Here is a 22,580-nt window from a genome sequence, read left to right on the forward strand (position 1 = left end):
CTTGAAATACCCACGGCATTTCTCGCGAGCTCGGAGCAGCAGGCGGCTCGTTCATCGGTTACGACACCTCAGTGTAAACAGCCATGGCTGCCCTGCGCAGACTTATCCCTTCATTCACCAACAGCTCCAAAACAGGGACGTTTGCGGCGCGGAAACAAACACATTCAAAGGCGACAAAAGCGCTGAGAGTTATCGCAGCTGGAGCGTGCGTCACCGCCGCGGCCGGTGCTGCTTATTATTACTGCCGCTCGTTTGTCGGTAGGCGCTCGGGACTGGCGAGCCATGTCGAGGCTCGACTCTTGCATCTGGCGTTGCCATCAGTGTCTGCCACCGACAAGGTACAGTGGGACATCTGTGAAGCTGCGGGGCTTTGGTGACAACACTCAGCTCACATAAAGTCTGCCCCCCAAACCCCCGCAGTCCTGAAAAATGATTCAGTTTCAATATCGGTTTTTATTGCACGGTAACTACAGCGTCTGCATTTCTATCAGATGGATAATGACATCATTTCGTGCACGTGAAATTAGCCACAATCATGATGTGTCGTCACCATAGGGAGCTATCCGCGACCTTTGGTGCTGAAATGGCAAAATGGTCAAAGGCGTTTTAGATCACGTGACCTAATAGCTGCCATAACTAAAGGTTTAAAGGTCTAAAGGTCTACTTTTTTACTTCAGTGCCAACCTCATGCAAATTAAGATAAAGTGTGCATGTTTATTTGTGCCAACATTTATATTATTTACATTACATAGGGGGGTGGACAAAATAACACGAACATCTGACTGTAAAATGTAAGCCAATAGCCTATCAATGACTAGTAGCTTTGGGAAGTTTTCAGTGTTCAGCTTTGTTGATATCAGAGAAGTATTGATCCAAATTTATGGAAATTTCTGTTTTTGGGCAGTGGGTAGTATAGAGACAGACTGACTGGAGAGTGATATGCATCTGTTTAAATTTGGGACAATTTTTGAGGCCATACTTTAGGTTGTTGATGTTTTTGGATGAGATGTTCTTGTTATTTTGTCCATTATCTAGAGAGGTATACCAGATATATCTCCTATCAGATATATAAACACAACAGTTGAATCAGTTAATCTGTTATTATGTCTGAAAAAACCAAACATGGGCTGCAACTAATGATTATTTTGATATTGGTTAATCTAGTCTGTATTTATTTAAATAACAGATTCATTGTTTAGTCTATAAAACATCCTGCTGAAGGTCAAGTCCTCACATTGATTGTTTTGTTTGACCAACAATCCCAAAAGCAGAAAATGAGCACGAGACTTACTGATTCAACTCTTTATACCTGAAATGGACAGAAAATAGGCACACACTAAATCTAAAAACAACACCACAAACATCTGGCCTGAAAAAATACCCAGAATGGAATCAACACCTTTCTGGTACATTATCAACAAAAACTGAAGACTAAAGGTTTCCCAAAGGTACAGAAGCTCACACATGAGACGCTAAAACCAGCAAATGTCAGCACATTGGCTCGATAAATGTCTTAAACAATTAATCAATCATCTAAAGTGTTAATTACATGATTTCATGTTGAGTCACTGATTGATTAATGGACAAATTATTCAAGCAGTAATTATAAGCTTTATACAGGTTTTTGCGGCACTGTTGTAATTGTTTGCATTACAGCAGGTGTTAAATATAGGTGTTGATAAGAATTTCACAGATCACAGGAGATTTGAACAACCATGTAAGCATGTAAACCAGGTCTGGTTTGCACATTTCTCCCCAGAGAGCAGGCTCCTTATTTCATATCTGCGGTAAGGAGGGAGCTAACCTTGACTGGTGTCCACAGGCAGCAGGAATCCAGGGACACAGGAAACTGGACACTGGGGCTTGGCGGAGGGGTTGACATTTGATGAGAGGCGGGGGTGGTTAGAGGGGGTTTAATGGTTAAGCAGAGGGGGGCACACATTCCCTGGGTGTTTGCTCTGTGCCCAGTGGACCTGGCACTGTGCCACCTGACAGAGAGATCCACTCTGTCTTCACCAATCCAGCCTTCTGATCTGGCTGGGTTTGAACATTTGTAGGGACATTATCTGGTGCACAGGGATGAAAAATAGGGCTGACATAACACGCGCCCCATTACTGAATTAAAGCATGGGCCTCTTTGTTGTTCCGTGTGAGCGAGGCTTTTCGTGACAAGAAAAGCTCCCGTGGATTTCGTAAAAAGCATCTTTCAGACAGTATTATCACTGTTGATATTATTTGCAATATTTCATGAGTGTATGTGTGTGTGTATGTGTGTGTGTTTACAGGCTAGGACCTATGGCCTGAATGATGGAGATGTGCACATGTCATCCTATGAAAACAGATTCCGCCTGTTCAGTTCTGTTGAGTATGAGGGCCAACTCTACATGACTCCGCTCAACTTCATCGAGTCCATCACACTGAATGAACCCAAGAGTGAGTGTGCTGTTAATACTCAGCTCCTTCCTAATATACCACACATCCTCTGCAGGAACAAAGAATTAGTACTGATGTTTAGTGAAGAAACATTTTGTCCATTAATCAGTTAGGGAATCAACAGAAAGAGTATCAGCATTTTGATAATCAATCAATATTTGAAGTATTTTATCAAAAGCTCCAGCTCCAGCTCCAGCTTCTAAATAGTGACAGTAAAATAGTGAATTTTTTTCTTATCTTTGGGTTTTGCACTGTTGATCGAGCAATTTGAAGTCATCACTGTGGAACAATGATTGACTTTATTTGTTTTTTGCTTTTGTCATCTGATAGAACAGGAAATGAATCAATTAATTGAAATAATAATTAAAAGAATGTAATGATTCGTTGTTAACAAAAACAAAGTCTGTGAAAGTGGTTTTATAAGACAGTTATAAATATCAGTTACCTGATATTTTTTGAAAGTTATAAAAATTTGTTTTAAACCTGCATTCATTGTTTTTTTGGCCACACTCGGCAGCAAGTAAACTGTAAAACATGGGCATACTATTACACTACAAAGTTGATGTGGCAAATGAATAAGCAAACAGTTGCCTATCTACTAGGGATGTCAATAATTAATTGATCATTGATTAATTAATCAATCTACAATCAATCAGCCAATCAATCAATCATGTCTGGCCACCTTTTTGCTCTGTTTTTGGTCTCCACCAACTCCTGAAGGAGATACCTGGCTCTTAAGCTGCTAAATGCACCACTGTCCCCACAGGCTAGTTGCTAACTTTGTCTGTCTGCTATTTGGTGCTGGACAGGTAGTGTATAGCGGGTTTATGAGAGGTTTTTTTGTGAAAACAGCTGCCTGCTCTGGCAGGGTTGATGAGAGCTGTGAGAATCAATCAAAACAATGAAGTTGTGGCCATAAAGCCAAAACAACAAGCTGAAAGATTTTAAAATGCTCTGTAGAGCTGAGGGGTAATGAAAATATCGGCGATAATTCTCTCCCATTCAATACATTGTTAATTTAAAAATATTAGTGGATCTTTCAATGTTTGCTATCAATCATTTTGTAAGAGGTGGCAGCCTGTCTTTCCTCAGTGTTCCTGTGCTGTAACTGTGGGTGTTTCTGTAAATGCCACACAGCCTGTTTAATCTTTGCAGCTCTGTTGATAAATTAACTACATTAATCAGTGGCCATTTGATTAATTACACTTACGTCAAGTCATCAGATAAACCCCTGCTACTTCATCCATCCAAATACTAGAGATTTCTAAAAGTCCCAGTGTTGTTTCCTGTAAAAGTACTTGTTGCTGTGGGCCTGTGAAGTGTCATCGGACAATAAGTTGTGGCTTAAAGTGCTTCAGTCAAAACACCTGCATAAAGATAGACATCTTTACCAGCAACCCCACTTTTATGGCCCACTTATGTGGCAACAAACTCGAGACCCGAGAGACCAAACAACACTGCATGGTTGTCATAAATGTAATGATAAGACATTCTGATTACTTTGCTTGATTGTGATTGATGGTGTGTGACCTGGTTTAATGGTTTGAACATGGCTTCACTGCCACATAATTTAGGAAAGTAAATAGGAAGCACTAATGTAATAACATACATTTAGTCATTATTTTCTGCTTGCTAATTGCTAATGCGTTGAAAAATGGTAATCATGGTAGTTTATGGTTATATTGTGGTTGAAAATAGATGGGTTTTTTTATGTCTAGGAAGGCCTTGGACATGACCATTGTATCACTGATGAGAGTTATGGCCATTAAGCAGTGAACCCTATGAGTGAACTGGCAGATTGTCCACTCCCTTTAAATAAGTGAACTGCCTGCTGTAGCATCTCATGTTTGAGTCAAAACTTTAAGCACTGTCGTGTAAGTTATTCATATCAGCTTCATAGGCATTGCAGGTTATGAAACATTAATTAAAAGCGTCAGATTAGTGCTTACATTGAGGACAATATCCCCCTTTAATCTTCACTTTGCTCACTTAAACACCTCACTTTGGTGGAGAGCAGGCAATCACATGGCAATCATAATCCCGGCTTCAGACGCAAGCTTTAAAAAGTGTCAGCGGAGGGTTATTGCCATGGTTATCAATGTAATTTCCCAGCCAGGTGTTTTTACGACGTCTCCGTCTTATCTCCTGCTTTATTGACCATCGGAATGCATTCATGGAAAGACACGGCTTGTGTAGCCATCCACATAAACACTGTTTTCACTTTTGTTTCCTGGTTCTGTATTCCCGATATAGAACTCACCACTGAAATGTATTATCATAAGTCACAAGAATATCAGCCACTAAGTGTTTATTTCTCCTTATTTCTTTAGGTAAGAGGACATGGAAGTCCCTCACAAAAAAGGTGAGTTGGTCTGTCATTGAGGTATTTCATGCTCTTCACATAGCCTAAGAGGTAAATAAACGCTCAATTACAGAAATTCTCAATAAAAAAGACTCTTACTTCTTCCCTTTTGTAGGATTTGAGGTGAATCTCCTCTTTATCTGTGTAAAACCTCTGTAATTACAGTAATGCCAACAACACTGCATTACACTGTGATTTGCCAGTGCACTGAGGATTTGGAAAAGAATGAGTGATTTGGGATTTTCTTCTATTCTCGCAGGAATTAGACAAGATGCTAGCTGATACCCCACCTGTTTGGAAAGGATCATCTAATTTGTTTAGAAATCTCCGGGAACGAGGTAGAGTAACCTGTTTGGTCTGTCATGATGTATTGCAGCTGCGCACACAAATCCCTTGAATATAAGTAATTCCCTTTTATGCTGTAATGTTTTTAAGCCGTCATGTTAAGGCCCTCCATTTGTTGTTCCATTTGAGCTCTGTTGTTCATGTCATCTCTGTATGATCCAGAACAGAAAGTGTGTGCTGTAAATGCTATCTTATCTCTCCAACAGTCTGGTAACATGCTGTAGATTTATTTCTCAGGTAACCTTTGCAGGAGGGCCTGGTCCATTGATAATATTTACAGACTGATCCTCCCTGTGATAATGCTTTATTTTACAGGTCTGTTATGATTATTACCTAAGAAGTTTCTTATGCAAGAACTATATAATTTGCTACTAAAATATACGGAAATTAGGAACTTTCTTGAAAGAAAAACTCAATTTAAATATTCATTTATTACAGGAAACTTTATTCTGTTCTTCTATATATGCTCGCCTGTAGACAAATTTCATATTTTTGCATGCTCTCTAGCGATTAATTGGAATTAATTAATTGGAAGTGTTTCAATTGAACGCTGTCTGTAGTTTCCCTGCAGTCAGTACCAAATTACATAGTTCCAATGTTTTGGAAATGACGATGAAATTATTCTAAAATTGCAGATTTGTAGAATAAAGCGTCACTGAAATGTTTAAAAGCTATTGCTAATTAGACTTAAGTATGACTTTTGCAGCACTTTATGTGACAGTTCTACATTGTACAGTATTGCAAGCTGAAAAGACTTCCCACTGCTAATGACAAAAAGTTGTTTTCTCCTTTTCCCAATGTTTCCTTTTGTGCATTATCCCATGCACGATTAAAATGTTTAGAGCGGAAATGATTAGTCAATTATTCTATTAGTCGGTTGACAGAAATGAATCAGCAACTATTTGAATAATCCATTAATTGTTTCAGTATTTTATGAAGCAAAAATGTTAAAAAATTACTGGTTCCAGTTGCTCAATTTGTGGCTATGCTTTGTCATATATGACCATTAACAAAAAATTTTAGGTTTAGCACTGCTGGCAACTCAAAGACGTCACCTTGGGCTCTGGGACAATGTGATGGGAATATTTCACTATAATCTGACATTTAATAGAGAAAACATGTAACCGATTAGTTTAGAATATATTTGTCCAATTCATCAATAATGAAAGTTGTCGTTTATTGCAGCCCTAAACACTTTGACATACCTTTAAGGCCTTTAAAACTCTCCATATTGTGGCTCAACAAATCCTGACTACTAGGGGAAGGAAGCAACAGGCCTTGGCTTGAGGACTTCTCAGACTGTCAGTATGTCAGTTGACAGTTATTGCACAGACTTAAATATTGTAAACATATGACACCATGTATAAGGACTGGACTTGGAGACTTCATGGTCAGGTTTCAAAAAGAGAATCTTGCTTCTGTTAATGCGGGTTGTTAAATAATACTGACTGCACAGTTCATAGTAACGTTGGATGAAGAAAATGTCGTTGTCAGTGTGAGCAAAGATCTTTGTAATTTTCCCACCTGGACCTGCACACTCCCTCTCAGCGGGTCAGACGAGCCAGTGGAGCATCAGATCTCACTGTTCTTCTCTCTCCCCTGTTGCTTTAGCTAAGTGCCAATGCTGGGATTTGGGGCTTTTAATCCTGCTGTTAAACGTTGCGGCTTTGTCAGGGAAAAAAGGACTGGATTGATCTGTGAACAAAGCGCTGCTTTAGAGAATGAGGGAGCTGTTTGAACCCAGCTATGTCGAGACATGTCCCACTGGCCACCCCCCTGATCACCACGGACATTATGAAGCCTAAGAATGGCATTGGATTACATCTCCGGGACTGCCACTCTGTATGAAGTGTTTCTGTGGAATTCTTTGTATTGTCTAACAACATCTACTTGAGCTCAGAGGCTGAGCTGGAGGGAGGGGGGCGGCTCCCTCCAGGAGTGAAGGTGTGTGGTATTGGTGAGACATGGCTGGAATCTTAAAAGTTTTTTTTTTTCTCTTTCTCCTCAACTCATTTAAGCTTTAAAGGCTTTGAAGCTAGAGATCTGTTGTCATTATAGGGCCGTACCTGCCAAACAGATAGAGCTGGGGTGAGAAGACGGAGCACTTTGTTGTGGGGAATTTTTAGATATACTCTGCCTAATGGCACGCATTGCTAATTTTCTTTTCACACCTCAGTCTGTACATGTGTTTTACTGGCATTTACATCATCCTATTAGCAGCTTAGTTTATCCTCTAGAGGAAATGTAGAAGATCAGCAAAAAGAAAAAGTTGTCACTACATCTTTGTTTGCCAGTGTTGTTTTTTTTTCCTTTGAGTTTTCCTTTTTCTGGAAATCTCCCTGCAGCAAGCCCCAAACCTGAATTCTTTTCCCATAACACCAGGAGCAGTCACCCAGAACTATCTGTGCTCGATTCTCTATCTTCCCGAGCAAACAAAAGCTTGGGAATGCTTTCAGAGGCAGAGGGGAGAAGCCTCCTGAGTCGACTGAGATGGCTCCTGACACTTACTCTTCCCTTCTCCGTGTCACACAACAAAGGGAGCTGAAGGACACGACACAAAAACCTGAATCGGTCCATTCTCAATCAGTGACAGATCACTAGAGAATGTATTACACCTTGTTACCCAAACACGATCAGAAGCCGTAGGCCTTAAATTTGTTTGGGTTTGTGTCCAGATAGGTCAGCTCAGTTGTAAAGCCTAGTGTTTGTGTGAGAGGAACACCAAGCATGAAGTAAAAGGCACCTTTTAAGATGCTATCAGTGAGCACGAGAAGATTACTCTTGTCTGAAGGCGTGCACCGTTTCTTTAGATGGCTTATTCATCTGGGACGCATGACTTTGAACATCTGTAAACACCTTGAGCTAACTGCTTAATGGTATTTGATGCTGTCTTGTGTGCAAAAAGGAACATTTTGGTTTTTGTTTCTTGACTAATTGTTCTCTCTGTTCAAGGTGTCATCAGCTACACAGAGTACCTCTTCCTGCTCTGCATTTTAACAAGTCAGTATATGTTTTAACTTACTTTGGCAGAGTTAGTTTGGAAATTATTAACAGATTGAAAAATAACTTAACTCCTATATAATTCATTATTGTTTTTATTTCAGAGCCCCATGCAGGCTTCAGGATTGCTTTCAACATGTTTGATGCAGATGGGAATGAAATGGTGGACAAGAGGGAGTTCTTAGTAGTACGAGCTTCATCTTGATGATCTGATATATTAAAATACATTCGATCAGTTATTTATAGTTAATTATATTTTGCATAACTTATCATCTTTTTACCAGCTGGAAGAAATTTTCCGTAAGAAAAAGGACAAAAAGGAAGTTACTGAAGAGGGGCAAAGATTTGACCAGCAGGTATGAGTTGCTTTCACATGCCTTTCGACAGTTGTAATGCTGCTCTAATCACAATTTTTTATATGCACAATGGATCAAACGACTATGTAATGTGAAAGGGTTGCTCATAGTGACCAACTCACAAAGGGTTAACACCTAACTTTGAAGTTTCTCTCAGCTCTATGGAGCATTTTAACCCCTTGTAGCTCATTGTTTTGTTTTTATGGCACACAAAGTCCACTCTCACTCTTCATTTCCCACCACCAAACAGCAGACAGACTAAGTTAGCAACTAGCTGGTGAACATAGTGGAGCCACTACAATTTTGAAGCTGTATGTATAAACCATAGACTGTAGGCTATATAAAGATGGACTACGCGTCTCCACTTCCTACAGCTATGCAAAAGTGAAGCCAAAATATCTCCTTTCTTGGAGCTGCCATCTTTCTTGTGTGACATCATTTGGAGCCAGACTCTGTGCAGTAGAGTCAGATGGCGGGATGACGGCCCACGGGACACAACCCCTCAGCCATCCCCCTGCCATCACGATGTCACACCCCCTTTTTTATATCATTGAATAACTTATTAAAAACAAACTTATCAGAAAAATTAGCACTTGGACAAATATCAGTGTGATAAGAATTACCTAAAATGACAGAAACCATCTTTGGGAAAAATTCATTTGACTTGTACTTTAATTTTTAGTTTGGCTCATGTCCCATCCACTAACATGGAGGGGGCGGGACTTATGACCTATACTGCAGCCAGCCACCAGGGGGCAATCGAGATGTTTTGGCTTCACTTTTAGGGAGCTGTCATATCATCCATCTTTATGTACAGTCAATGGTATAAACAGACAACAGTTTGCTAACACATTAGCTTTAGCACATTAACTTTATAAAGTGACAATATGTCAGTGTTGTTTATGCCTTGCTGCTGCCCCCAAATGGCTAAAAGATCAATTAATGCACCTTTAAGACATTGGTCTGCATCTTAACTTTGAAGCGATGTTTAACACAGCAGTGATTTTGCATGTAACACTACGTTCCTAGAGAGAACACAGGCTGTACAGAGGTGAATGTGGTCATACAGGGTAAAACATGCCTGAGGCTTTCATCTCTTTAGGGCAGTCTTATGCCGCATGCAGGTGGATGTAAACAGGCAGAGCTGACTAGAGCGATAAGAGCAACTCTTTGAGGTCTTATCGCACAAACACAACCATGGAGGAGCTTACTCTGCTGGGACAAATGTTTGTATCTCTGGAAAGTCTTGCATTAATCTGAAGCCCATATAACCCTCAAAAAGATCATTAGAATGGGTACTCTAGATTTGAAATATAATGATGCTTTGCAAGAAAACAAAGTTGAGGATGAAGACTGGGTGCTTTCATAAAGCTTAAGAATAGGAGGACTGATCTTAGATGACAGGTAAAGGCACATCATATAAACTTGATGGCTGTGACTTAAAAATCAGTTGAAAGCTATTTCAAACCATCTTCCTCTTCTGAAATACTTCATGAATTATGAATGAATTTTCTCTTTCTGCTGTATTTCTGTCACGCATGCACATTCTCTCTTTTTGGATCTCAGAGCCTGCAGCTGTACGGTCAACGCAAATCTCAGCCTCACAGTGTATTTATTGTTCTTTTTCCCTGTTCTGCTTATTGCATGTATTTTTGGCATGCAGTCTTCTTGTCCTGAAAATGTTTTTTCACAGTGAGTTAGCACCGAAAATCTATCTCAGGGGCTGACACCACCCGTATCTGTCTCTGTTAACACCAGATAACCTCATTCACATTCACTGAAATTGAAATACATCATTGCCTACTACAACATTATCTGACATATTGTCTTTGTGTGTGTGTGGTAGTGCAGTGCAGATGATTTATGTACTCGGCTTTTGTCAACGTCGGGCGAGAGATTCCACTTCAAAAAGCTCTTACCTGAAGACTGACATCGTTTCTCCCAGACCCCCATGTTTTATTTTTACAGTTTCTTGAGGAGTGGTATTTGGGCTCAGGTTACCTTTTGTGATGGGTTTGACCATGAAGATGCCAGTCAGAGAGAAGAAGCAGCACTGTGAAAAGCACTCAAAGCACACACTACAGCTAACCAAGGGACAGACCCATCTTTTCAGAGCACTGTTTGAAGACTTTACCTCTAGGTGTGTCTTTTTTGTTTTGATTCCTTCGCCATCACTGTAGGTATCTTTACAGAAAAAGTTCAAAAGTCGATTCTTTTCAAAAAAACACATAACAGACATGTCTTTAGTCCTGCGGTTGGGCTTTCCCCAGCATATTCTAATTACAAGTGTATCAGGATCTTTTCATGGGATGAGATGGGAACGGTGTGGCGCATTAAAGAGTTGTTCCGTAATTAGCTGTGGGATCATGTCGTAAATCTCCCTGGTGAAAAGCGATGAGGCGCAGAGGAAGAGCTGTTCAGACAGTTATCAGCTGTCTCACATTCCCCCTCAGGCCTGAGAGATGAAAAAAAAACTGAATAAGATAAATAAATATTATGAAATGAAGCAAGCCATATTTAAGAACACGTGTCGAGGAGCGGCTGGCTGTCTCTGGTTGGTTTCTGTTGTGCTCATGCTGCATTCGAATGAGGTGATGTCGAGACTTGAGAGGCATCAAATGATAGGTTCAAAAAGTAGAATGAGAGCAAGAGGCACCAACATGGTTTAGTTTGTAACTAGGAGTGAGAAATCTGAGTTTCTCTACACTACTTGGATCTTTTTTTATTGCACATGACCCCAATTATAAGCAAATTGTTGTTGACAGTTGTGTTTTAGTGTAGCTGTAGTTAAAATAGCACCACAGCAGCTGAGAGAGTGAAGGGAGTAAGTAAACTGTAATAATAATAATGATTGGTTAATCCTAAATCAGGAGCATGACCTCATTGAGAAAAATAGCACAGAGTGGCTTCTTTGTTCCAGACAGCTTTTTATCACATCAGAAACATTAGAATCTGCACCATCATCTTTTAAATTTGAGCTTTGAGAGACAGATAAAAGACTAAAAGTGTTCCAGAAAATGCATATGATCAACATCTGACCCAATTTCACAACAGTGAGATGGAAGGTGCCTGATAACCAGCATTTACCTTGCAACTTAGCATCAAATGATGATGTATTGGGTGGTTCAGTTAACCCAGCATGAGTCATCCTTCAGGTCTGTCTCCCTGCATGCTTTGGGCATGTGTTAGCTGTGTTGGCTCAATGTCCTGCATGCATCGCTGCAGAACAGGCTCATGTCAGGGCTGAGGGGCCTGCCAGATACATCGGTGTCAGCCTCGGTCTGTTTCAGCCTGTTTGAGTGTGGATAAATGCCAGTCAGTCCCTCTGTCTTTGTGGACGGCATGCTCACCTGTCTGTCCTCTGTTAAAATGTGTCAAATGCTTCATCTTCTATCTAGTCCTGCTCTCCACAGCATGCCCTCTTAGATGTCTGTCTGTCTGTCTGTCACCCTCTCCCTAATCTAACATGTACCAGATTTATTTTGTCTTCTAACAGCTGTGCTTCAACTGCTGCCACAGATCCTTAAAAAAGACAGTCAGCATGTGGAGGCCCGGGGCATGTGGGATGTTCTGAGACGTGGCACAAGTCAAGTTCTGTTTTCTGATCTCACTGAGGTAGTCATGCTCTCTTCAAGCTGCTTCTTCATGACTTTGCTTTTACAGCAGTTCAATACAACAGATCCTGATGTATCGTCTCACTATCCTTTTGTTTCTCAAAGAAAGTCTTGTAGGTTCTGTGTTAGTGAGAGCAGTGGAACAAGTTCTTGATTTATGCATCTACCGTCTTTGTTAGTAAGAATAAATATTCAAAGAAAGTTCCTCTAATGTTTCCTGTAACAGAAGCACATCTGCACCAAGGCCTAGTAGCATGTTTAATCAGTCTGTTGCATGGCACGTGTTTGTTTCATGCAGAAAATGGGAAATGCTTACCTTCTGTTTGGTTTCAGGCACAGTGAAGCATTAACCATTAACTCTGAGAAATTATTCAATAGCTGAATCAGTGCATAGCTATTAACTAACATCTTTACTTAAAGCTCACAGCATGGTTAAGTAAATGTCATTGTTAATGTTTACCTGGTGGTACCATGATACACTTGTGATAGATGCAGTGTGTGACAGAACAGCTCACCCTGACTGCTGGAACAGAGATTTTGTGCAAATTAACATAAAGTTTTGCAGTAATCAGTTGTACATTGTGGGTTGCTGCATTTACAGAATAAATCAAATGTGAGGTGGATAATTAAAGCTATGAGGAAGCATAACATGATCAACTTTATTCTGTGATAGCACATGGATGAAAATACAGAGACGACTCTGCTGGTACACTTCTTTGGGAAAAAAGGGAAGGCTGAGTTGAAGTTTGAAGACTTTTACAAGTGAGTTGTGAAACCTTTTGTTTACTCTGTGATTGATGTTGATTTCCCTGAGAAAATCTTTATCTTACAGTGCACAGTAATACAACCATTCATCAATTTCACACGACGTTGAACCCTCAACAAATAAACCTGTTGTGGTTTTCTTAGTCACCATCTTAAGTGTTCCTTTGTGCGTGCAAGGCTCTGGTGGTGGCGTTTCCTGTCAGCAGCTGTCGTCCTATCTCCTCCAGGTTCATGGACAACTTGCAGACAGAGCTGCTTGAGATAGAGTTCCTCTCCTACTCCAAAGGCATGCCCACCATCAGCGAGGAGGACTTCGCTCGGATCCTTCTTCGCTTCACCAACCTGGACAACGTCAGTGGATACTTGGAGAATGTTCACCACAGTTTGCCAGAAGAAAAGGTGCACTATTTCTCCCCTAGATTCAATTAGTCACCCTGAAAGTTGACAATTCCTACTCCTCATCTGACAGTAACGTCTTACAATATGATGCAATCTAACAGAGCAACGTCAAACGGCAGCCTCAAAAATGACTTCCAACATTATAAGATTCACAAAAGTAATAGGACTATTGTATTGTATTGCATTATATTTGTGTCCAGCACTTAACGTCACTACTCATGTTCATATCCTATACCTCTCATAATCCTTCATACTCCCTTCATGCTACACCACCCACTAACAAGGAGTCAGGACAGGATTAGCCTAGCCTAGCATAAAGACTTGAAGCAGAGAGAAACAGCTCACCTGGCTATGTATTAAGTTAAAATATATGCCTACAAACAGCTCTAAAACTTATTTTCACCATGCATGTCATTTAACCAGTACATAAACAAAGATGTAAAAATAATTTGTGATTTTTGGGGAAGTATTGGAAGTATTTTCCTGACAAACAACAGTTCTGTGCAGTGTCTCCGGCTACAGCCATACCAGTGTGCCAGATACAGTCAGTGAGCACATATTTTGGTATATCTGCAGGCAAACTCACTGTGAAAACAAGACTGCTGTTGTTTGCCAAGAAGTACTGAAAGTACTTAACTCCACCTAAAATCTGAGGAATTGCATTTCTGTTTGTGACCACATCAACAAAGAAAATACAAATGGATAATTAGTAACCTTTAGAGGTAATAGTAGGTGCATTTTTGTGTTATTTGTTTTTTTGTTTGTTTTTTTGGCTAGCTGTTTCCCCTTCTTCCAGTCTTTATGCTAAGCTAGGCTAAGTACGTCCAGACTTCAGCTCCATATGGACAGACATGAGTCGTATCAATCTGTTCATCTCACTCTCTGGAGGAAAATGAATGAGCTAATCCCCAAATGTGACCTATTCATTTTCATGAGAAAGCAATGGAAAAAGGCTTTCCAAGTGGGTCAGTGAAAATACACAGAAAAAAGGAAGGAAGCTGTCAAATGTAAAACAAGTGAGAGAATTTGATACGCTGAATATGTGCACGAATACAGGCACTTAACAGCATGAAGAACACAGAAAAGGCTTGAATCAGAAGCTACTCTGGATTGCAACGCGTTTCAAGCTTCCTCAGGCAGCATCGATGCTGTGTTCTTCGTCATTTAGAGTCTGTATTCATGCACATATTGAGCATAATTCATTCTCTCACTGTTTCACATTTGGCAGCTCCCTTCCTTTTTTCTGAGAGCTTTTAATTTAGGAAAACTTGAAAGCCACAATGTGTTAAATTTCGAACGGCACATAGTATCAGTAAAAAGACATTTATCAGTATTTCACAATACTTGAATTGCAGCAATTTTGTCTCATTTGTCTACAGACACATAGTTTACATAACATAAATGGTTTACATGTAGCTTTAACTATTAAAAGTTTGTAGGTATATGGTTGCATGTGAATACGGGAGTATTCTGCTCTGTTTCTTTTGATTCTGCTCTGTGAATAAGCTGTTGAGTGAAGCATCCTCATTTTAGCTTTAATTTGTTTTCCTCCTTGGCACGCTGACCCGCATGAAAAGACACCAGCAGCTCCTCAGCCGCCTCGAGTAGCGTGTTGCTAGATCTCCATTGATAATCAAGTGGGTCTCATCATTAGGCTAAGAGATATTTTATGGCCCTCAACTTGTTAAAACAGCAAAGCGTCACAGATTAGTCATTACTCCATTTGTTAGGCTGTGTGTGTAGGCTGTTTGGCGAGGCCCCGGGCGAGAGAAGGAGCTAGTAGCCGCAGGATGGTTGAGTGGAGATCAATAGGCCCAGTGTTTGAGTCATCAGCCAAGCCTGAGATGTTTGGGGATTCATCACTTTTGTTTTTGTTTATTCAAGTATCAGGTTAATCTGCTTTAGAAAAGTCTGCAAGCAGCCTGACCTCTTCCCAAAAGCTACAATCCTCCCCCAGCTGCTGACAGCTCAGCGTGTCCATACTGCGCAGGGAAAATCCAGCAATGTATACTTTGTCTGTTTGGGTGTGTTATCTATCTGATGGCTTCAAGGTCCCACACACACTAAAGGATTCCCCCTCAGGATGAAAGAAAGCAGATTATGTATTGTGTGAATTGAAGCGCTATCCTTTTGAGTGTTGACACATGCAGCCGTTTGCTTCATGTCACTATAATTTCTCAAGTTGTAGTTCACAAGGTTTATGTTTCATAAAATAAAGGTATTCGTTTTATTGTTTCTAACTCTTTGCAGGGAATCACCTTTGAGGAATTCAGGTCTTTCTTCCAGTTTCTGAACAACCTGGAGGATTTTGCTATCGCCATGCAAATGTACAACTTTGCCAACCGTTCTATTGGTCAAGGTAACGTCAAACACTGATTGTACGGCTGAGTTACTGGATTTAGGGGTGTTTTTGCATAAAGCAACTCCTGAAAAACAAAACTAGTCATTTAAATGTCACATTAGGGGATATACTGATGTTAATATTGGTAACAAATATATCTGTAATGAATAATACTCTCCTCCGAGTCACCTGATCAACTGTTTTTCTTCTCTCGCAGAGGAGTTTAGCCGTGCTGTCTATGTGGCCACAGACATCAAGCTGACCCACCACTTGGTGAACACAGTCTTCAGGATCTTTGACGAGGATCACGATGATAAGCTCAGCTACAAGGAGTTCATCGGCATCATGAAGGAACGGTTGCATCGCGGCGACGGGGTGAGATAGCTGAGGACATTTATCTCTGTTTTATGACACTGAAGGTGACACAAGAGATGTGCCCACACGGCCCACTCAGCTCCCCTCCACCCTCGTCAGCCCGAGAGAGCAGCTTCTCGGAGGACTGACCAGGAGGAGAGCAGCACAGAGGTGTTGGTGTGAGGACTCCACAGTAGCGCGGGCTGATCTGAAAGATACCAGCATTATCAGTCCTTCTGTCAGCTACTTCTTAATGTCAGTCAGGGCAGATACGTGTTGAGCTTCCAAAATAGGGCTCAAAGATGGAGGCATGGATGCAAATTCAAGTCGAATTTAACACAATGGAGGTCGCATAAGAAAATATGGGTGGATGCTGAGCTCAGAAACACGTTTAATTTTAAAATAGGGTGCTTGTACACAATTAGTAATACTTAAGCAACTATTAGTAACACAAATGACACCTTTCCTGTTTAAATATGGCTTTGAGTGAGCACTAATTATGAGTCTTTTTCCTTTAGGTAGTGGTATACTTAAATACCCTGTACCATAATGTCTAAATTACCCTCTGCCACTTTTTATCACTGAAACACGTCTCACCTTGAGTTAGTGATTATTGTGAAATTATACTGCCATCTAGTGGGATGTCAGGAAATTGATCCTCTCATAACATTTTTCCCTTCTGTTTCTCTACACACACACACACGTACATATATATATATATGTATATATATACTCACAGGGCGTCAGAGTGGAGGAGAAGTTCACTTCTTTTAAGTCCTGCTTGAAGAAGGAGCTTTCAGGCAAATAGGTAAGTCTTTTCTCACACTGTCAGCATTCTCTGAAAAATGAGATGACAATGAAAATATGCTATTTTTAAAATGGTGATTGTGCATTCTTTAAACGGGAGTTTCCCAGGCTCACTGTCCCAGTATATAGTCGGTCTTTTCAGATGTAGTTGAGGCCCACACTCTCTTCACCCAAAGCATTGAATTACACTGTAATATTAACGCCTGATCAACTGCCACCAGATACCAGCTTAAGTCTGCATCCATGAGCAGCGAGCAGTGCAATTTAAAGCCGTATAAATGTTTCAAAGGAAGTGCACCTCTCAGTAGAGGACTTGATAATCTGCCCTGATAAAACTTGGGAAAGGACTTAATCTGTAGGTTTTTTAAGACAATAAATATTTTGAGAGAAAAGAGAAAAATAGTGTTGATTTAGCTACATTTTTGTAATATTTTGATCAAGTGCTGTCAACAGTCAATATTTCACTTTAGTACAGCATTTATGTCATTTTGACATACATGTAACCTCGTCAGCTGTTTAAGAAATAGTCCGACATTTTCAGAAATACACTTATTTGCTTTTTGCCAGGAGGTAGATGATAAGATCCCACTTTCACAGTTTTATGGTAAATATGACGCTATAGCCAGCAACCAGTTAGCTTAGTCTAGCATAAAGACTAGAAATAGGGGAAAACAGCGAGCCAGGCTCTGTCCAAAAGTAACAAAATCCAGGCAACAATGCCTCTGTAGCTTATTAATTAACACGCTATCTCTCATTTGTTTAATTCGTACAAAAACCAAAGTGTAAAACTGACATGTTGTGGTTTTGTGGGGGGTTACATGCTGGACTATTTCTTGGCAGGAACCAGTGACTTCCCGTAGTCTTTTTGACACTGTGAGGTTATCAGACAACCAGTGGAGACTACAGGAAGTCATTGCGGTCAGCCAAGAAAAAGTCCACACATAACTACAAGTTGTTGTTTTTACACTTTGGTGTTTCATGTCTAATGTACACACATGAGAGTGGTATCACTCTCAGCACGAAAGTAAATAAATGTATTTCCCAAAATGTCAAACTATTCCTTTAATATTTTGCATTATTTATCGCAGAAATTTGGATTTTTTTTACCTCTTGCTGCCATTTTTAATAATTTTACACATGTAAAATAACTTCTTGGCTGGTAAAACTGCCTTAAAATTAATGAGATAAATCTGTATATATACTGTATGTGCGAGCAGTTAGGGGTAGCTGCCTGTTTAAAACTCATGTGGGTATTTGGATGCTGAAAATCTGCAGCTGTGGTCACTGCAAAGAGAGGACTCAGATTTTTTTCTGCATACTTGCAGAATTCCTGCTGCACTTGTGCTCCATGACTATTTCATTAAGAGATGCAAGGGTTTTTATGTCTCAGTATTCTAATGTATTCTAGTTTTTCAATATCTTTTTTCTGGTGTATAATATGCAAGAAACAACTGCCTGCAGCTCTAATGTAGGAGTGATACAGATTATCCATCCCACTCTGTGTTCATAATGTCATGAACACAAGCTGTCGGTTTACATTTACCGTGTGTCACGCTGGACTTTAATTTGTCTTTTTCTCTTTGTGTCGTCAAAAGGTGAAAATCCCAACATCAGAGCATGTCTTACAAACTGGATGAACTGTGCCTCCTTCAAGCTTTCGACCAGGATAAAAGAGTTAATGCATGTTGCAGCATCTTATTGCACTGTCTGTTAGTTTTAGAATAAACAGGATGTGGCAAAACAGGATGTGGTTAGTCTAATGGGAAGCTGTTGCAAGATTTGACCATGATGAATCTAACGAGAAAATCCTCTTAAGTCTGTTGAGAAGATATTACACTATTGATCCATCTACTTGTAAATATATTTATTAATTTATGATTGTTAACACGGATTTTATTTATTTATCTAAAAGTTCTACTTTGTCTTATTACTGCTCTGCCAACGTGACTCTCTCTTTGTCCCAAGTCGGATTCTGTATGGCGGCAGCATTGCTTACATACTTGTTCCTGTTGGCTCTGCAGCCCCCTGCACAGATCAGCTTAGGACAGCACCTCCCCTCCTCTTCCTCCTCCTCTTTCCCAAAGCGCTGCAGCTAAAATCCTCCAGGATCCCCCAGAGCCAGCAGGCCTGAACACACTCGCTCAGTCTGTGTTTCTCACTGTTTAAATACAGGCAGCTAACAGTGTTAATCATTTCTTACTAAAGAGCACTTTCCTCCTCGGGTATTAAAAAAGAAGTGCTATTTTCATGCCACTGGCAGGAATTACCTCTCTATAAATAAATATGCAGAATATTGAAGCCATATGTTTGTTCCACTCTTGGGACACGCAGCTTAAATTAGTGTTGGTTTTAAAGGAGCAGTATGTTAAAATGACCTTCCCTTCAGGCTCTCTGAGGAATTGTTTACACTGTAAACAAATCTGCACTGGTATTGTATGTTACTGAGGATTTCTTACTGACTGTTGTTTCCTGGTCTGATGTTTGCTTTGGGTGGAGTTAATGTACTGAAAAAGACTGACTGAAGGTAACAAAATGTTACACATTCAAATATTAACCAGACTAATGTCTTTGTATTTCAGCCTACTTTCTGCTTTAATTTTGGATGTTTGGATTGATTAGTTAGACTACCTCTGGAAGAGTTTTGGAAACTTCTTGCCTTTCTTTTAAATTAGGCTTTGACTATTTTACTAATGTTAAAGCCCAGGTGCATTTATTATGATGTGGTGCAATAAATATCACTTAAAATATTTGGATTCTTGTTTGTTTTCTGCTTCCTCTGTCACCCTCAATCTCACACGCACGCTGCAAATTAGTTTAGTTGCAGTTACGGTCGCTGTTTACATACAAGTCAGCTAATAAACTGTGAACTGCTCACATTTTCCTCCCCACACAAATCTTTGCTTTTTAACTACAGTGGCCTGATGGTTGGACCACAGAAGAATAAATTAGCTTTTTTCCCCTCAACCTGAAGGCAAATCATTAACAGTATTAATCATGAGGAACCTGCGGCTATGTGGGTGTACGACACTATAATCAGGGACTTTTTATCTTTAAATGATTAATTCAGCAGGGAAATAATTTGCAGTCTCGCACTCTGATTCTGTGGTTCCTGAAGTAAGATCAACGGGTCCTTCAAGGCTAGTAAAACAGATCCCTGAAACTTAATATAGTTAACTGACACAGTTCAGCCTGTTTGTATTTGGTACATTGAGAGAAAGATGTGTTTTTAGAGGGTTTTTTTTCATCTATTTGAGACTAGATTTATAGTCTAAAGTTCTAGTTTGTTACATAAATATGATATAGATATATAAAAGTAACATTACTTTTGTCCACCTTTGCCTGGCTCTAGTCTGTTTTGATAAGAGGTTTCACTTTCCCCGCAGTGTGAAAAATCCAGTTCATATCCACAAAAATACTGTAGCCTCTGACGAGAAGCCTAAAGGGGAACCCCAGCAATTTAGTGTTCATTGCACCCAATTTGGGAAGGTTTAGTAGGCCCCTATTGGCCCATATATTTGGGACAGATGTATGATGATAATGTGTATGTAATAGCTTGATAACAGTCAAATCATTGAGGGACTCAAAAGAGACAGAATTAAAAAATAATTGTCAAAATCGATGCAGCAGAGGCTGAGATATCCTGACTTAGTCTTAGACTTAGTCTTTTAGTATGGGTCAAGTTCCTAAAAAACTGGATCCTACAGTGTCCATAATGCATTTCAATAGCATCGTTTATCAAACCCTCTCTGTCTGGTAAATGCCCACATCTTTCAAACCCCAGGGCCCAAGTTTATATTAGGCAGTCTGTTCAAATTTTGAAGTCTCAAACCTAAACCAAGATAACCCTGATCACATCGCCAAAACACATTATAGCCTGTCATCACAGGTTGAATAGTACTCCTTGTGACAAGTAAATCAATCCACATGCATAAAATCAGAGAAATGCCCATTTAGGAGAGCTCAGGGTCAGCATAACATTTTTATATTTTCCCTAGAAGTTTAGAAATGTAACTACAACACTCAGATGTAACTACACAGCACACTTTTTTTTGTATTTCTAAGTAGGCTCATACAAAGTGAGACTAAAGAAGAAATAACATAATCTTCCTCTTACAAAAGAAAAGCTGAATTCAGAAGAAATAAAACACACAGTAGCTCATTTCATTACACCCAGAGGCTTTTGTTACCAATGTCTAACTTGGTCTGGTATGACCACTACCTTATGGTGGTTAATGTAACTATAGCAAACTTGAGTTGAATATTGATATGAAGACTTTTCTCTACTTGTGTTACTGTTCGCCAAATGACTGTAACATAAGTAACTTAAGGGAATATTAAATAAAGGGACATTCAATGGTCCATTTTCATTTAACTGCACTGTTCAGCAAAAGTTAAATAATATGCCTTTAAGATGTAATAGAGAACATGTTTGTAATTAAATGTTATATATCAAAACAGTTTATTGTCACAAATTGACTCACACATGGAGTTAATTGTATATTTGTCATTTCTGGACAGATTCATTATTTTGCTCAGCATTGTTTAACTGCATTGATATTAAACACTTCTTGTAGGTTATTCACTCATATAGTCCTAGTCCAGGTGTATATTTATATACATATAAACATTTGTCTCCTGTCTTATTTTTTCTAGGCTCTATATACATACATGGCATGTGGTATTCCTCTTATTACATTATTACACTATATATGTTTTTAATTACTCTTGTTGCCACCTAGTGTCTAGTCAACCTATGGCACACTATTACTACTGTTTACACTGATCAGCCATAACATTAAAACCACCTGCCTAATATTGCGTAGGTCCTCCAAAACAGCTCTGACCCGTCGATGCATGGACTCCGAATGACCTCTGAGGGTGTCCTTTGGTATCTGGCACCAAGACGTAAGCAGCAGATCCTTTAAGTCCTGTAAGTTGCGAGGTGGGGCCTCCATGGATCGAACTTGTTTTTCCAGCACATCCCACAGATGCTTGTTCGGATTGAGATCTGTGGAATTTGGAGGCCAAAGCTACTCTTTGAACTCTTTGTCATGTTCCTCAAACCAATCCTGAACAATTTTTGCAGTGTGGCAGGGTGCATTATCCTGCTGAAAGAGGCCACTGCCATCAGGGAATACTGTTGCCATGAAGGGTATTTGATCTGCAACAATGTTTAGGTAGGTGGTACATGTAAAAGTACCATCTACATGAATGCCAGGACCCAAGGTTTCAGCAGAACATTGCCCAGAGCATCACACTGCCTCCACCAGCTTGCCTTCTTCACGTAGTGCATCCTGGTATCATCTCTTTCCCAGGTAAACGATGCACACACACCCGGCTGTCCACATGATGTAAGACGAAACGTGATTCAACAGACCAGGCCACCTTCTTCCATTACCCCATGGTCCAGTTCTGATGCGCAGCTCATGTGCCCATTGTAGGCACTTTTGGCATTGGACAGTGGTCAGCATGGGCACTCTGACCAGTTTGCGGCTGTGCAGCTCCATATGCAGAAAGCTGCAATACACTGTGTGTTCTGATACTTGTCCATCATCAGCAATATGCGCTACAGTAGGTCATTTGAGGGATCAGACCAGATGGGTTAGCCTTTGCTTCCAACATGAATCAATGAGTCCTGGGCGCCTGTCACCCTGTCACAGGTTCAGTGGTTGTCCTTCCTTGGACCACTTCTGGTAAGTACTGACCACTGCATACCAGGAAGACCCCACAAGACCTGATGTTTTGGAGATGCTCTGACCCAGTCATCTAGCCATCACAATTTGTCCCTTGTCAAAGGGATCGTT

General features: G+C 40.1%; 1 protein-coding gene across 3 annotated transcripts; it reads left to right on the forward strand.

The window, feature by feature from the left end:
- The first annotated feature begins 33 nt into the window (after positions 1-33).
- Positions 34-18,444, forward strand: micu3b (mitochondrial calcium uptake family, member 3b). Of its 3 annotated transcripts, none has more exons than XM_044363824.1 (14): positions 34-338; positions 2,286-2,433; positions 4,764-4,795; positions 5,055-5,133; positions 8,093-8,140; positions 8,245-8,327; positions 8,425-8,496; positions 12,016-12,111; positions 12,784-12,872; positions 13,103-13,274; positions 15,525-15,633; positions 15,833-15,990; positions 16,709-16,777; positions 18,372-18,444. In XM_044363824.1, exons 1-13 carry the CDS (start codon positions 84-86, stop codon positions 16,775-16,777), a joined length of 1,410 nt encoding a protein of 469 aa, XP_044219759.1. In that variant the 5' UTR covers positions 34-83; the 3' UTR covers positions 18,372-18,444. The 3 variants fall into 3 exon arrangements, with proteins under 3 accessions (XP_044219759.1, XP_044219760.1, XP_044219761.1); XM_044363825.1 differs by lacking the exon at positions 12,016-12,111 and adding an exon at positions 10,063-10,104 and having other exon boundaries at positions 38-338; XM_044363826.1 differs by lacking the exon at positions 12,016-12,111 and having other exon boundaries at positions 38-338.
- The last annotated feature ends 4,136 nt before the right edge of the window (positions 18,445-22,580 follow it).

Source organism: Thunnus albacares, chromosome 10 (assembly GCF_914725855.1).
Source record: "Thunnus albacares chromosome 10, fThuAlb1.1, whole genome shotgun sequence".
In the NCBI taxonomy this organism is placed as follows: Eukaryota; Metazoa; Chordata; class Actinopteri; order Scombriformes; family Scombridae; genus Thunnus; species Thunnus albacares.